The sequence below is a fragment of the Camarhynchus parvulus genome, chromosome 2 (assembly GCF_901933205.1).
Source record: "Camarhynchus parvulus chromosome 2, STF_HiC, whole genome shotgun sequence".
Lineage (NCBI taxonomy): Eukaryota > Metazoa > Chordata > Aves > Passeriformes > Thraupidae > Camarhynchus > Camarhynchus parvulus.
In genome coordinates this window covers 16981907-16996870 of record NC_044572.1, presented here as the reverse complement: position 1 = coordinate 16996870, position 14964 = coordinate 16981907, and the positions used below count along the sequence as shown (strand labels likewise).

The 14964-nt window shown below is 38.7% G+C and overlaps 1 protein-coding gene across 1 annotated transcript in view; it reads left to right on the top strand.

Moving 5' to 3' along the window:
• The window catches only part of MYO3A (myosin IIIA), a 112033-nt gene extending 98324 nt beyond the window's left edge, over window positions 1–13709 (top strand). Inside the window, exons 33-36 of the mRNA XM_030970758.1 lie at window positions 7553–7662; window positions 10178–10218; window positions 11917–12057; window positions 13576–13709. Of these exons, the coding sequence (XP_030826618.1) occupies window positions 7553–7662; window positions 10178–10218; window positions 11917–12057; window positions 13576–13690 (407 nt within the window). The 3' untranslated portion in view covers window positions 13691–13709. The remainder of the gene's footprint in view (window positions 1–7552; window positions 7663–10177; window positions 10219–11916; window positions 12058–13575) is intronic.
• Window positions 13710–14964: the final 1255 nt, after the last annotated feature.

Below are 14964 nucleotides of genomic sequence, written 5' to 3'. Positions count from 1 at the left end.
ACATATATGCTGAGCGAATTTTTAGCTATCTACAGATACAACTGAGGTTATTCAAAACCTGTAGCTCCTACCCATGTTGGTGGGTATATTGCATGTATTGCATGTATTGTAATTGCATGTAAAGTTTTATTAATATTCAGCATCAGTTTAACTCACACATTTAAGAGGGTGTGATCTCTAGAAATACACTTCAGAGTTATTTATATTCTGGTTAACATGGGCAGTGAAGGTTCCCAAAATGTAAGCAGGCTTGAATCAGCTTGGGTGGCAGTGGGGAAGAGCACTGTGAGAATAAAGAGGACATGGGATTCTGAGCATGCAGATCATTAAGACCTGAGCTCCAGCAAAAGGACCCCAAAGACCTGACTGAGCAGCTGAGACCTCTTCTGTTGGAATAGATGTAACAGAGAATTTTCTCGGTTCATGTCCTGGGCTGCAGATGTGGAGGATGAGGGCAGATGTGGCAGATAACTGGCTGTGTCTCCATTTGTGTGGCAGGGCTTGTGTGAGCTCACTGCACTGCCTCTGGGGAAGAGCTGGGATAAGATCTAGGACTGTCTCTCACTGCCCAGAGCTAGCTGTGCTATTTTCATTATAACATTGTGGATTCGGTTGTCATGTGTGATGAAACTTCTTTCTGATGTAACTTTCAGTTCCCATGACTACATTGAAAAGATCTTAAAAGTACTTCAATCCTACTTTGGAGTCCTCTCAAATGGGCCAGCCGGTAAAATGAGGGCTTGGTGTTTACACCTCTTAAGTGCAAACCAGCTGCTGGTCGGTAATCTGTGTAGTTCAGCCTGTTTCCAAGACCAGAGTCTGAAAGAGAAAAGAAATGGGAAATGGAAAACTAAGTACCATGAACCTTTCATTAAAGACAGAGCAAAGTTTGTGATTGTCATTAATGGTCTTATATTGAATCCTCTACTAAATACTGCTGATTTTTTGACAAGATAAACCTGAGAAATTAAAAATGTATGCTTTGGAAAATACCTCTTGGTTCTAACACATTTTCCAACGGAAGCTAGAGAAAAGAGGTAGATAGAGGGAAAGGGAATATACAAATCCTTGTTTTATCAGTTAAAAATCTCATCACTTGCACGAGTGAACCAAGTGAAAATGTACCAGTATGTTCCTGCCATGTGCAAAATGCAGTGAAGTCTACCCTTCACACTGCTATTCATTTAAGCTTTATAGTAGACAAAAGCTTGCCAGGGCTTGTCACCTGTGCATCCAACCCTGCCTAAAGGGGTGACCAGCCAGCCACTTCCCTTTATCACTGAAAATGTCACGCTGCTGTAAAACCCTGCGGTGTCCCAGTGCAGAAGCTTTCCAGTGGTAAAGTGTGCTAACCTGTCCACTGAAAAACCTTCCTTGGTGTGGAATGGGAACTTTCTTTTTCCACACTTGAACATAATTCACATGACAGGAAAACTGTCTCTTTTCCAGCTATGACCAATGCACACGATAGTGAAGACAATAATTCCACAGTTTGCCTCTAAGCCAGTTGGAAACTGGCTTTATCATAAAGCTGCATTGTCTTAAGTAGATGTTTATTACAGCAAATATGATCTAACTAGATGCAGAGAATATTTAAGCAACAATATGCCTGTGTTCAGTTCATTTAAGTTGTACTGTCTAAAACACAGGAGTTACCAACATTCTGGATATCGTATTTTCTTCTTCTGTGGAATACAGTAAAATATCTACAAAACCCCCAAAGATTGGAGGTAAGGTCCTGCAGATGGTGATGCTAAAGTGAAGCAGGTAGACGAGGTGACCCACTGCCTTTTTAACAGGGAGGAACCTTCCTGTCTTCCTGCCTACATTATGTGTTACAGTAGGATTTATCCACACTCATTTACAGAAGGATATACTTTTACTGCAGCTTTCCCTCTGTGGCTGCTTTTCCTGTCCTACTCTTATGAAGGCAGGGATAGTTGAGCTTTAGGTGTTCTTTAAATCATGTGGTATTTACCTATTTGTAATTATGTTGGTCATTTACATTTATTTACACTTTTTCATCAGCCTCACTAGTTATATATGTTGTTTTACAGAACGAATTAATGAATTGCACATTAATTGTATTTTATAGCCAGATAGGAGAGCTTGGCTGCCTTTGTCTGTGGGTAGGTGGCCATTGTGCAGTAACACAATTCAGCACTTCCTCTGATACAATATTTTATTACATCTGCTACCCATAGAAGGGGAGGAACTGAGGGGACAGCCGATGGCATGCTGTGACAAATGTTCACATTTTTTAAATGGTTTGCTTGTTTGTTTGTTTTCAATAAAAATGCAAAGCTTGCAGTTCAAAGACCATCTGAGCAAAAGGTTAATTCAGCCTTAAATCCACGAGGTTAAGTTGTTCTTAAATGAGTTTCTTTGTTTTTATAAAATGCAGAAAGCAAGCCACATGAGGTTCCTGGAAAAAACAAAATTCCTCGTGGCTAGAATCTCTGAGTAGGTTATATTTGCTTCTTACATGCTTTCAGCCAAATGTAATGGCTGCACCCCAGAACTGCACCCTTGGACTGCTAGTGAGCCTTAGGTTGCTGTGGTGTCAAAACAGATGCACAAATGGCTGCTGTCAAGCTTTTTGAGATCAAATCCTGAAGTGAAGGGAATTTGATCATCATGGGAAGAAATTTTTTTTCTTTTTTTTTCCTGATGAATCATAGTGCTCATCCCTCTACTTATTAAATGACAGTTCAAGTACAAAATCTCAGGAAGAGAATTTTCTATATTTAGAATGAAATTTACATGGTATGAGGAACCCCAATGCAGCTGAGGCCATTTTCAAGTAAATAAGGCAATGAGACAAGCAGGGTTTTCATCCAGGATTCCTCCTGCTGTAGGCTGTCAAAGCACTATTTACAGGAATTTAATGGGCAGGCTTTGCAAGGAAAAGGGAGCGTGTGTAGCACTGGCTGAGCAGAGCAGCATCCACCAGCCAGACTTCCTTCCTTGCAAGTGAGTAGTCACCCAGGGAGCCCTGAGATGTGGGACTGGAGAAAAATGGTAGGCAAGCACTGCTGGCTGGTGGCTCAGCTACAGGAGTGGTCCTTTGGGCACCACACAGCCAGGATGTAAAAGATCTGTGTTGGGAGTTGCTCAGATCCATGCCAGAGCACAAGGTCTGGGAGGTTGTGGAAGTGGAATACAGCCATTTCCATTAAATATTCTCTCTTGAAAAGCAGTAACCCAAGTCACCAGACTTAGAAAAATGAGAGGTGCTGGAGCAAGTGCAGAGAAGGGCAACAAATCTGTGAAGGGTCTGGAGCACAATCTGATGAGGAGAAGCTGAGGGAGCTGGGGATGCTTAGCCTGGAGAAGAGGAGGCTCAGGGGTGACCTTGTCACTCTCTACAGCTGCTTGAAAGGAGGGTGCAGCCAGGTGGGGCTTGGGCTCTTCTCCCAGGCAGCTGGAGACAGGACGAGAGGACATGGCCTCCAGCTGCACCAGGGCAGGTGCAGGCTGGACATCAGGAGGGATTTCTTCACCAAAAGGGTTGTTAAGCATTGGAATGGATTTCCCAGGGAAGTGGTGGAGTCACCATCCTTGGAAGTGACTTAAGAAAAGTCACTTTCTGACTTAAGAAACAGCTGGACTACATGCCATGGTCTACCTGGCAAGGTGGTCAAGGCTGGACTTGATGATCTTAGAGTTCCTTTCCAATGTTTATTATTCTGTCATTCTGTACTAGTGCCAGCCAGAGAGTGACACTCGGTGGGGCTTCCCTTGGTGGGGCTGTGGGACTTAGGTGTGAGAGATAAAACACTGCCAACCTCTGCTGTACACAATCTGAAAGTTCTCAGTCTCTTGCCGTTCCTACTTCTAGGTCTGTGCCAGAGTAATCCCTCTGGGGTTTTTTCCAGATTGCTAAGAATTTGCATCCATCAACTGTAATTTCCAAATCTGGCTGTGTTAAATATCCCATGAATTAAAAATACCTAAAAGTCACTAACCAGAATGTTGAAGAGCAGTGCTTTTCTCAGTGCAAATCCCAAACTTGAGTAGTTGCATCCTCATGCTGTGTACAATTAGAACAGTAAAAAGGTATGCACATAAATGTTGTAAGCAGTAATAACTATTAGCTTCTCATTATCAAGTCCTGGAATTCCAGTTGCTGTATTTCCATTTTTACGGATTATTTTCAACTCCCTCTACAAAACTTAGACAATTACTGCTTTTCCTTTTGTTTTCCTTCCTTCTTAATTCTGAGCCTGGCTTTATACTTCCCTCTCCCTAAGATGTGGAACAGCTCTAAATCAAGCCTGTAACATTTCACTTAAATGACATGAAGATGGCTTTGTCTGTTTCTCCAGGTGGCTTAATAAATAGAGACCTTTGGTCCCTTAGATATTTATCACAGCTGTAACCACTATTTCTCCAGTCTTCAGTATGAAATCTGTGGTAAGTCATAGTTAATTTACATTGGCTTCCACAGATGTTGATTCCTCGAGATTGCTGTCTTCCAAGCTTATCACTGTATGTCAGAATGTACAGCCAGTTCAACCTAAAGGGCTGTTGATACTGACTCATCTTTATTCAAACATTTTTTGCTCATCCTTGAACTTTTCAAGCACATGCAGCTCTCCTCAGTTCATGCAGTTTGTGGTGGTGTTCAGGATACACACACATATTGTATACACATTTCAGCCTATTTGGAGCTTTCAGTGAGGGCTGAGAATGAAAGTATTAATTTGTTGTAGAATTGAGTGTGTGTGCAACTTAGGTAGGAACCTTTGTAGTAGTGCTAAATGAGCTAGTTGAGATACTGCTTCATTGCCTGCTGCAGAAAGGTATAGGCCATCTGGAAAACAAGTCCATCAAACTCACCATTTATTACACTTGGGTATTTAATTTACACCCCCAACCTTTAATTTTATTAAGTAATTTTTTTCTGTATTTATCAGAAACTAATAAAAAAGTAAATTTTACTTTGTGTTATCCAATGCAAGTAGCTACCACATCTTCTAAATTTCAGTAGCAGTAAACATGCAAATCTAAATGTAAAAGAAACTCACAGCTTCCCTTTCTGGTAAAACAAAGAAAGTAAAACTTTACTGTGTAATTTGCAGGCAAAACTCAGAAATGCATTTTCAGTCCTATATTCAGTTTTAAAAAGGAATGATGGAGGTCCAAGCTTAGATGGTTGCCTGCCTCAACATGGTATTTCTTTCTCCTCAATTCTTTTGCACACCTTACACACATGTACAACACAAGAGCTGAGATGAAAAGCTTTTTTTAACTGAAACCTTTATCATTGTCAAAATGGTATTTTTTTAATGTATAAAGCAGTCTTCTTTGCAGAGCACACACACAAGAAGTATACAAGTAATTTCATTTAGAATAATTGTAATCTAGAATACAATAATGCTTTATCTTTTTGACATTGATGAATTAAATAATGTAACAGCATACACAGTGATGAATTCTTTGGGGACAGTAAAAAATCTTTAGGCATAATGAGAACCTTTTCATTGGGATTTTCCTAGAGCTCCCAAATTGGCTTAATTTCTTTCTTCAGATTTTCATGCAGCCATGATCTGACAAAATTTTTGAATGTCCTACAGATAGGGAGTTAGGTGTTTCTATTCAACAGCACTGAATTTTAAGAGATTTTTTAAGGTAGTGTTTCCACTTTGGACTCCTGTTATGTTTAAAAATAAAATAGGGAAGGTATACCTCTTCTCTCAAACAAATGGAAAGTCAGATAACTCCAGCTGGCCCATTTGAAATACAGCAAGGTAGCAACAACCCATATTAAGAGCCCAGTCAAGCCTGCTGTACCTACTGAAATCAAGGGATCTCACTTATATTTAATACAAGCTACTGAAATTAATTTATTTCTAAAATTAATTGTTTAACATGTATTATCTGTAACCTGGCTTAGAAAAATACCATTTTTCTCTTAGGTGCAAAATGTTAAAAAGATACTTGTTCATTCATTGCAGAAGAAGCAGTCTGCATTTCAGATAAGAAACTAAAGCAGTAAATGTAATCATTATCCAAATACAATTTAAATTAACATTATTCATCCTGGTTTCTCTGTATATCCATGACCTTTGCAAGCCTTTATTTATCACACATAACAAAAAACTTAAACAGCTAATTTTGCAGCAGTCAACACTGATGTATTACTGATCATTTCTCATTTTAAATTATTGTGCTTACCTTACCCTTAATTAAAAATATGTCTGCTGTACATGGGAGAGTTTTTATTTCCATCATGTAAAAGGGTTTTTGATGGTCATAGGGGAACAAAATGGTGTTAAAGTCACTTCATGTGGAAGTTGATTATATCAGCAAAACACATTTTAGTAATTCACTGGGATCTAGATCCCCATTCCAACCTCACACCATATTCATTTATGAATGAGGAGATGTTTTTTCTCCTGGACTGTACTTAGTATATCTTTGATGGGACAAGGACAAGATCAAACCTCACTGGATAATGCAAGATACCTTAGACACTGTTTGTTCACTGTGCTGTGACTTCCTTCACCACCCCATGACCCACCTCTGCCATTGGTGTTCTGCTGCTGTGCAACCCCCTTCTCCTTCTTCATGAAGGAATTGCTGTCACTGTTAACATTTCCTGTAGCTGAAGGGAAGGAGACCAGGCTCACCAGGCTGTTCATTTGTCCCTCCAGGGCCAGTTCTGTGGTCTTCCTAGGCATTAGGAACCCTGCACTCAGTGTTGTCTCTGTGACATACCTATGAACCCAAGCACTGTCAGAATTGCATACAGATTTTCAAAAAGAAAATACACAAGATATTTTTCCAGTTCTCTATGTGCCAGCCAATGTAATCTGCAAGTCAGTGTCTAACTCTGAAGTGGGAGACTGCCAGGGGACAGTAGTTTGATTTTGTGTTAAAATCTTGATTTAATTTCTATTAGCGTGAAGGCGTTTTTCATATGTTGGTAGAAAGTTCTTTGTAGAAATAGAGACCAGAATTTGAGTACACGAACATAGACTACATAGGATGTGATGGACATGGTCATGCTGTGTTGCCCAGTGGCATATGATTTGGCTTGAAATGAAAAGCCTCAGCAGGACACCTGGAGGAAAATCTTCACTGTGATGATGTAGAGGACAACCTCTGAAACAGAGGCCTAATGCTATTTCCCTCATTCAGCACCTTAAAGATTGACTTGAGTCTGAAGAAAACATCATCCATGCCACACAGGTCCCCATTACCAGCCAGTGGCCTCATAGTAGCCATTAGCCTTCAGAGCCTTTTTCTGAATGTGGAGCATCAGCCCTTTTCAGAAGAAGAGGCCTGTGCCAGGCAGACCTCTGGGCTGTTCCAGCCTGGCATTCATTATTATGTGGCATTGTCCCTGTGGGCAGTCAGGACTCAAATGGATAAACCCATCCGCTGCTGATGAAAATGTCCAAACCAGTTGATTACTTGAATTACTGCAAGCAGTAAAAGTGGCTATGTGGATTTTTTCTCCCTTTGGTGAAATTCTCTCCTGTTTTTTCCAAAGGCCTCCAGTTCTGTGAAGAAATAAGGATTGCTGTCTTCTGCTTTTTTACAGTTGTGGCCAAAGTAGAAGACTCTCGCCCAATGCAGAGACCCCCTAGAAGGCCACGGAAGCCCAAGACATTAAATAATCCAGAAGACTCCACCTACTACACTCTAATACATGTGAGTTTAAGAAGCTTTTCTGGGCTAAAACTGTCAGATAATTCCCACCTAAACTATCTTTCTAGTTGCCCAATTCCCATTATTCTTTTCTAATGCAGCATAAAACCTGTGTCCTGCTGAAAGGAGGCAGGTGACAAACTTTAATTTCAAACGAGACTTGAAATGGAAGTACAGAGTTACCCAGACTGGGGAGCTATGTCAGACTAGCATTTACCTTTGTACCTAAACACACTTTCATTATGGGCATAAGTAGCATTTGCATTTTCAATATCCAAATCAAGTGCCCTGTCTCCATCGTTTCTTTGTAAGTCACAGGAGAGAACCAGGAGAGGCACAGGTTTGTTTGGAGCTATTTTGAGCATCTAAATTACTACTTGATCTTGCAGAGAGAGCAAATACTAAAATAAATTGTATTAGTATGCACACTGTAACTTCCTTTACAAATGTGTCAGATTGTGATTATAAAGGCATTGGCAAATACCAGCAGCTCAGGAGACTAATGGATTTGAGTCACTATATATAGCCTTTGGTCCAAGTTCAGATACCGAGTGCTGCTTTCCCCTCTTGACTTCAGTGCCCTTAAACATAGGAAAAAAGGCAAGAAAGTTAGCAGAAAGAGTGAAAATGTAAAAGCAGCTCAGAAAGCACTTCCAACAAAAAAGCAATTAAACTGATTTGCTCGAGGTGCCTGTATCTTAGTGACCTATTTTAACAGCCGGTGAGAACCCAGCTAATAAACTAACCGTAGCAATTGCTTCTCCTTTCAACAGAAGGTGTCACCAGGGCCTGTAGGGATGGTTGTGTCTGGCATACCAAAAAGGCAAACACAGCTATGTTTTATTCTGGGACTCTGAAATAACACAGCTTTGCAACAGTGATACTCTGAAAAGAAATTGCATTCTTAAAAATAATTTTGCACATAAGAATAAAATTTGTTTTGTGAAAGCAAGATTGTTGAAAGGATTGAAATGAAAGGCATGACACAATCTGTATTCAGAAATTTTTGAGAAGCACAATTCTGAAGTAAATTCCTATTTAGGAAATTAGGACCATAAGGTCAGGAATATAGTATTTTCTGAGAGCTAATTTGTTACATGGCCAGCTCCGTACCAGAAAACAGCCAGGCATCAGTGCAAACAAAAACTGCAGTAGTGCCAGAAGATTTTTAATCAATGTTTTAGCAGCAGCTTTTCAAGGTATTAATCAATATTACCTTCAATGAGTTGTATTTTCAAAAAGGTGTGAATAAGAGAAACCTGTCTTCCTGACGTGAAGTTCACTGGTCAGGGAAAGGTTCAACATAAATATCTATACACTGAAGCTTAGAAAGGAGACCTACTAGTTGTTAAATTCTTAGACCTTGGGTAAGTCATTAAGCTCTGACTGTAGATGGTAGTCAGCTTTAGAGGGCAGTCAGCTTTCCCAGCTATTACGGATTTTCTACCTTTTTAAAAATCTCTGTGACCTTCAGGCATTCACGGATTATTATCAAGCCCAAATCATATGAATGTGAAGAAACTCAATATGAGTGCATTTTTAAAAAAAAATCTCTATCTTTTGCAAAATCAGATATTACTCTCACATCATGCTATAGACGTTAATTAGACGCCTCACATTCTCACACATCTCCTTGCATATCAGGTGATCTGCAGGGGTACAGGTAAAAAGGAAGCCTGACAATAGCCCATTATTTATATAAGGCATGAGAATTTTATTTTATTTTCTATTTCTTTAAATCAGCCTATCATTTTGGAATTATACGTCATGTTCATTTGCCTGCATACTGAAGTCCATCAGGGTTTCTGATTCTCAGTGACTTTACGGTCCCCAGTTCTAATATGCTTTCACTCATTTGCAAGAAACACAATTAAGACCACAATCTGCACTAAAAAATACTGCCTTTGAAGTATGATGTGTTAGGTGCTGCAACATAGCATTGTTTTGGCTGTAGGGATAGAACTCTATTAGCGATAAGAAATTATTCACATTCCATATAAATCTTCTCTCCTCTACATTTTTAGAAATCTTTTATCCTAAAGGTTCTTTTGTCACCTATTATATTGTTTTCAAATGGGGCCTTTGTCCATTTTATTCTACTAAACCTGTGTGAAGGCTACGTTGGCATTAATGAGAACAAGATTATGCATCTTCTCACTGCATTGCTTCTATTCATGGAAATTCTCATGGCATCACAGTAAATTTGCCTCAGTGAGATAGTGTTGTCAACTTCATTAGAACAGCTATAGCTATTTGAAAGTTTTAGATCTCCTTTTTCTGTTCTGATCATCATTACTTTGCCTTTTTTTTCAGAGTACGGCAACAAATTTGGGAGCAACAATGGTAATCTCATTCGCAGTCTCAAAGGTTCTTTAAAGAGGGTTTTCTGGGACATTTGCTCATTTTCTATCATTTCTTTTACTGAAAAATATACAACACTCTCCTACCTAACACCGATGAATTGTATGTTTACATAAGCTTTCCTTTTAGTATTTTTAATTACTTTTTATTTTCTTAGAAATCAATCCAAGATGAAAAACGGAAACCAAGAAAAGAAAGGTAATTTTTTTCATTATTTCACTATTGTCACTCCAGTACTCTAGAATAGTTTTTAGCTGTACTTCAACCAGGACAATAAAGCATTGAAAAAAGAATGGTAATTTGGTGATTCACAGGGGGACATGTATACAAAGTTAAAAGCAATTTTCGTTGACTAAAATCCATTATAGAATTCAGCTTTCCTAAAACATGGTCCTTTACCATGGTAACACAGGCATTATAATAAGATAAGGTCCATATCAAAGATAGTTCTGACACAGAAAATAATTGAAGGTGCTTAAAATTCTAGTCAAAGCAAATGGGCAACCAGTTCTTTTTTGTCAGCAAAAATACAAAGAGTGTCAAAATTTTCTCCTAAAAATATATGAGTGTCTGGAAATAGATAATAAAAAATTAAAACAATCACTATGAATAACAGCTAAAGAAGAGTAGCCATTGAAATTTGAACCAGAAGTGTTTTCTTCCCAGTGTAACTAGCCTATTTTGATGAATCTCTGCAGAAAAGAAGGAAGCAATAGGTATATTCTGATATTCTGTCCTTCCATATCTTAGATCCTTACGTGTGCTGCAGACCTGGTTTGCAGCTCCTGACATACATCATAGTTTTATTTTATTTTTGTTTCTTTACTGACGTTTTCCTGCTGCCCCCTCAGTGGCAGTGCTGTGGCACCGTGTGTGCGAGGCAGCCTGCTCATAGCTGCCAGATGAATGGGCTCTCTGCACTGGCCTCAGCTCAGTACAAACTGTTGCAGAATACAAATTACGTGGCTAAAATATGTATCTTAGAGGATGTTGCATGACATTACATTTATAAAAATATGCTCACAGCACTGATCTTTATTCAAGCACAGTTTAAATTGCACTTGATTATGCTGCAGCTTAAAGGATGGACCTTATGTCCACGTCCCCCATGTTTGGTCTCTTTCAGCTTTTTTTCTCATGTCAGTTGGATCCTAAAAAAATTTCACGCCTATTGACTCCAGTCCGGGGGGGGGGGAATCTAACACAACAAAATCTAGTGTTTGCTCTCATTTGCCTCAGTTGGGTTTCACTCATCTTAAATCTAGTTAACCAGTTCCCTGACTGCATCTTCTCTCATGTGCTGACTCTGTATTAGTGGAACATAGCAAGTGAAATCAATTAGTTACTTCTGGTTTATAACAACATGAGGATTGAATTCTGAACTTCTCTATTCAGTTTCTTTTTAGGATATTATTTCTTTCCTTAGCCATTCTAAAATGAATGTTGGGATTGATTTTTTCTGTATGTATAATACCCTGGATAGCATTCACCTAAAAAAATAAGAGATATCTGCATTATTGACACCCATATCTGAACTAGCTGCTTTACATTGTCTTCTTGTACTCAGAGAAAAAAACAGTAATATTTAGGAAAATTATTCATCTCTTGCTCAAAGAGATATCTAAAATAGACCAGATTAATTATACCATAAAAATGCCTCTCCAGTGAGTCTAATGGCAAACCCCAAAAAATTTCAGTTGTGTCTCCTTTATGAATATATTAAAGTATTTAGCATTTCAAAATTCTCAATATCTATGTTGTACAGCAGCCACACTTCAGAGACTGATTTTTTGTGCCTATAAACAGAAATAATGATATTTGGCTGCCTTGGGTTTGTATGCTGAAAATAATATTGAAAAGTGAAACCGTTAACTTGGTGTTCTTATTTATTGACAGTCTGAGCAAAGTGCTAGATTTAGATATCTACTACCAAGAAATTTCATCTACTGACTCCAGCTCCAAGGACAGCAGTACTACCACAAGGAGGAAGAGATACCCAATTGAGCGCAGGACTTCCATTCTACGAGCTACTGAGCGGTAATTCAGACAAAATAGTAATAGGAAAAAATAAATATTATCCTTGTTGACATATTCAAAATATTAATAAAAAGAAATGCACTTTCAAATTACACATAAATCTATTATTTTAGACATAAAATCTTGCAAAACTGTCTTGCAAAACATATAGCTAAAATTTCCCATCTCAAAATGGGAATATCTGACATATTCCCCATGCAAGAGGGATAAATTCCAGGGTGATTGGTGTTCAGCCTACCTGCCAGTTTTTGGTTTCCCAAGGGCCGTATGGACAGACATTCTAAATCTCTAAAATAAAATTAAACTGAAGCAGAACCTAAAAATTGTATTTCTGATTAGTTAGGTTTTTAACAGGGTGGACGGGCACCAGATGTTCTGCATGTTTTCTGCAGGTAGGACTCCAGCTTGACTGCCTCCTTCTCCTGCTGTCCTGTAGCAGCACAGGTGTCTGTAGCCTGCATGCACCTCGCTGAGGTGGACAGCCAGGAGAAAAATCCCAAAGGGAGGGTTTGCTCAACCTCCTCTCTTCCCACATACACTTCAATAGAGGGTAACCACTGCCAGGCTAAGGAAATTCATATTCTCACTCTTGCCAATGCACTCACACACACTGCATATGCAAATGCACATCTATGTTTCTTAATATAATGTATCTTCTTGCATGTTCCTAAATGTAAGGAAAGCTTGGAAAACTGTCTAGGTCAAAGTCTTAAAGGAAATGCTAAGCCTGGGATGAGCACTGAATTTGAAAATGAACCTGTAATAGTAGAGGAAATGTTTGTAAAACATCCAGAATGTAGAATGTTTTGTGCACCTTACATATTTCGTTTCTGGTCTTTTTTCACATAGTATCTAATTAGCCATTTCATTCCACTTCAAGAAGTGAAGCATTGAGTACTTTTTGTTTAGCAGTTTACCTTTGACATTGGTATAGGACCAGTAGTCAGGGCACCTTAAGTGTAGAACACTACAAATTTTTGTAATTATTTTAGAGTAATTTATTTTTTAAATAATTGTCTTTTATGTTTAATCTTGCTCCATGGTAACAGCTGATGCCACATCAGTATTCCAGCCTGTCAGAGGTGGCATCCAAAATGCATCTTGCTATCTGAAAATAAAATGAAATTAGATGGACACTTACAGTGAACTCCAAAGGCAGGTTAAATACAGAGCAAACAAATTTATGCCAACTGAAAATCTGGTGCAGTATCCATCAGGCAAATGCTACTGCAAAGCATCCCCATGCTCTCAATGTTTTTATGTCCTGTTATTATGTCCCCTTCATAGGAGAACATGTTGTTCTTCTGTGTTCATCTGCTTCTAGCATATAATGTGTTTGTTCCGAGGTGCCTGTTTTGTGCAGCACAGGAAGAGGCCTAGCAAAGTCAGCTGATTTTTTTTCCTTTCTCCTTTTATTTTTCCCCCACAAGGGTGGAGGTTAAGCAGTAGATTAGGAGTGTTTGCCAAGGTAAATGTTTTGACTTTAATTTCTAAAACACTTCTGTGCTTAATCCCCAGGTCGAGGGTTGCAGAAAGACCCCTGGAAGAGAGCAAAGGCGAAGATAATCCCTATGACTACAGACGACTGCTGCGGAAGACCTCACAGCGCCGGCGCCTTATCCAGCAGTTCTAGCTGCTGCTGCTGCTCCTGCTGCCATTTGGCTTTTATTAGCATAAATTTTTTTATCATTTTATACCATGTGTTTCCTTTTTTTTTTTTTTAATCTTCAATGTTTCAAGTTTATGTGTGTGTTCATGTGGATATGAATTACTGTGGTTTACAGCCCAACACCATTGCAAAGGGACACTGTCAGTCACATATCCTATTCTTCCCTGATAAAAAAATCAGCTTTCTTTCACGTACCATTGCTACATCCTAAAATTATTAAACAGCTTAAGTCGTTTCCTTTCTTCAGTGCATATTTCTCTTTTTCCATTCCATCAGACTCACCCAATCAAAAAAATAATTTACTTTATAGTTCCCAAGTTAAGCTTTCTAATTTTCATATTCAACTTCAGAAAACCTTAGTTATTGTTTCTAATAAATTGTTTTACAGGAAAAAAAAATACAAGAGCACCATGGGGGAATTTCTGCTTATTTTAGTTTACATTGCTTAAATTTTGGGATGACCTGTTTGTGGCAAGTGTCCCTCTAATGAAAATGTATACGATTAACTGGATAGCATACTATGGCAATCTATTTCATTATTGACTTTACTGTAAAGCTAGTAGCCAGTTTTAAAGGTCAATATTGTGTGTATAATCTTTGTGTTGGAGATGTCCATTTATTATGGAAAGTATATCCAGCCCTCTCCTCTGCCTCTGAGCTTTGTGACTAAGTGATGAACTTCTAAATCATGTTTGCTTTGTTCTCATTTGCATTAGATTTTTAGGAATCTTAATCTCTGGGGTACCAAGAAAGGAATAGAAATACACTCTCTGGTTGATTGCTGCTGAAATGTAATGATCACTCTTAATCAGTTCCACTAGAAATTAAATGAAAATAAAAGCAATAGCCCCAGTGTTCAAATTTCCCCCTGATTCCGTATTCAAAAGACCTTATTTCACAGAAACCACACAGATAATTGCAGCGCTTCCTTTCAGGATTCATAATTGCGTGTTCCCAGCTGCAAAGCAAGAGAAGGCAAATTTCATGATGCCAGCATAAAGGCCTGATCCTACTCCGTTCCTCAGCTCTCCTAAATGTGACAATTGGCGGCAGCAGTCAGCCACAGGGGCTGGGTCTGGCCTTTTCCCCAGAGACAGATAACCATCGCTTCCTGATCTGTAACTAGCTACAAGGCTGAGCACCGGATTAAAACATACTGCAATGTAAAATTTGCTATAAATTGTTAAAATTTTGAAATCTGTTCTAAAGTTGCTTTGTCATCTATTAATACAACAGTA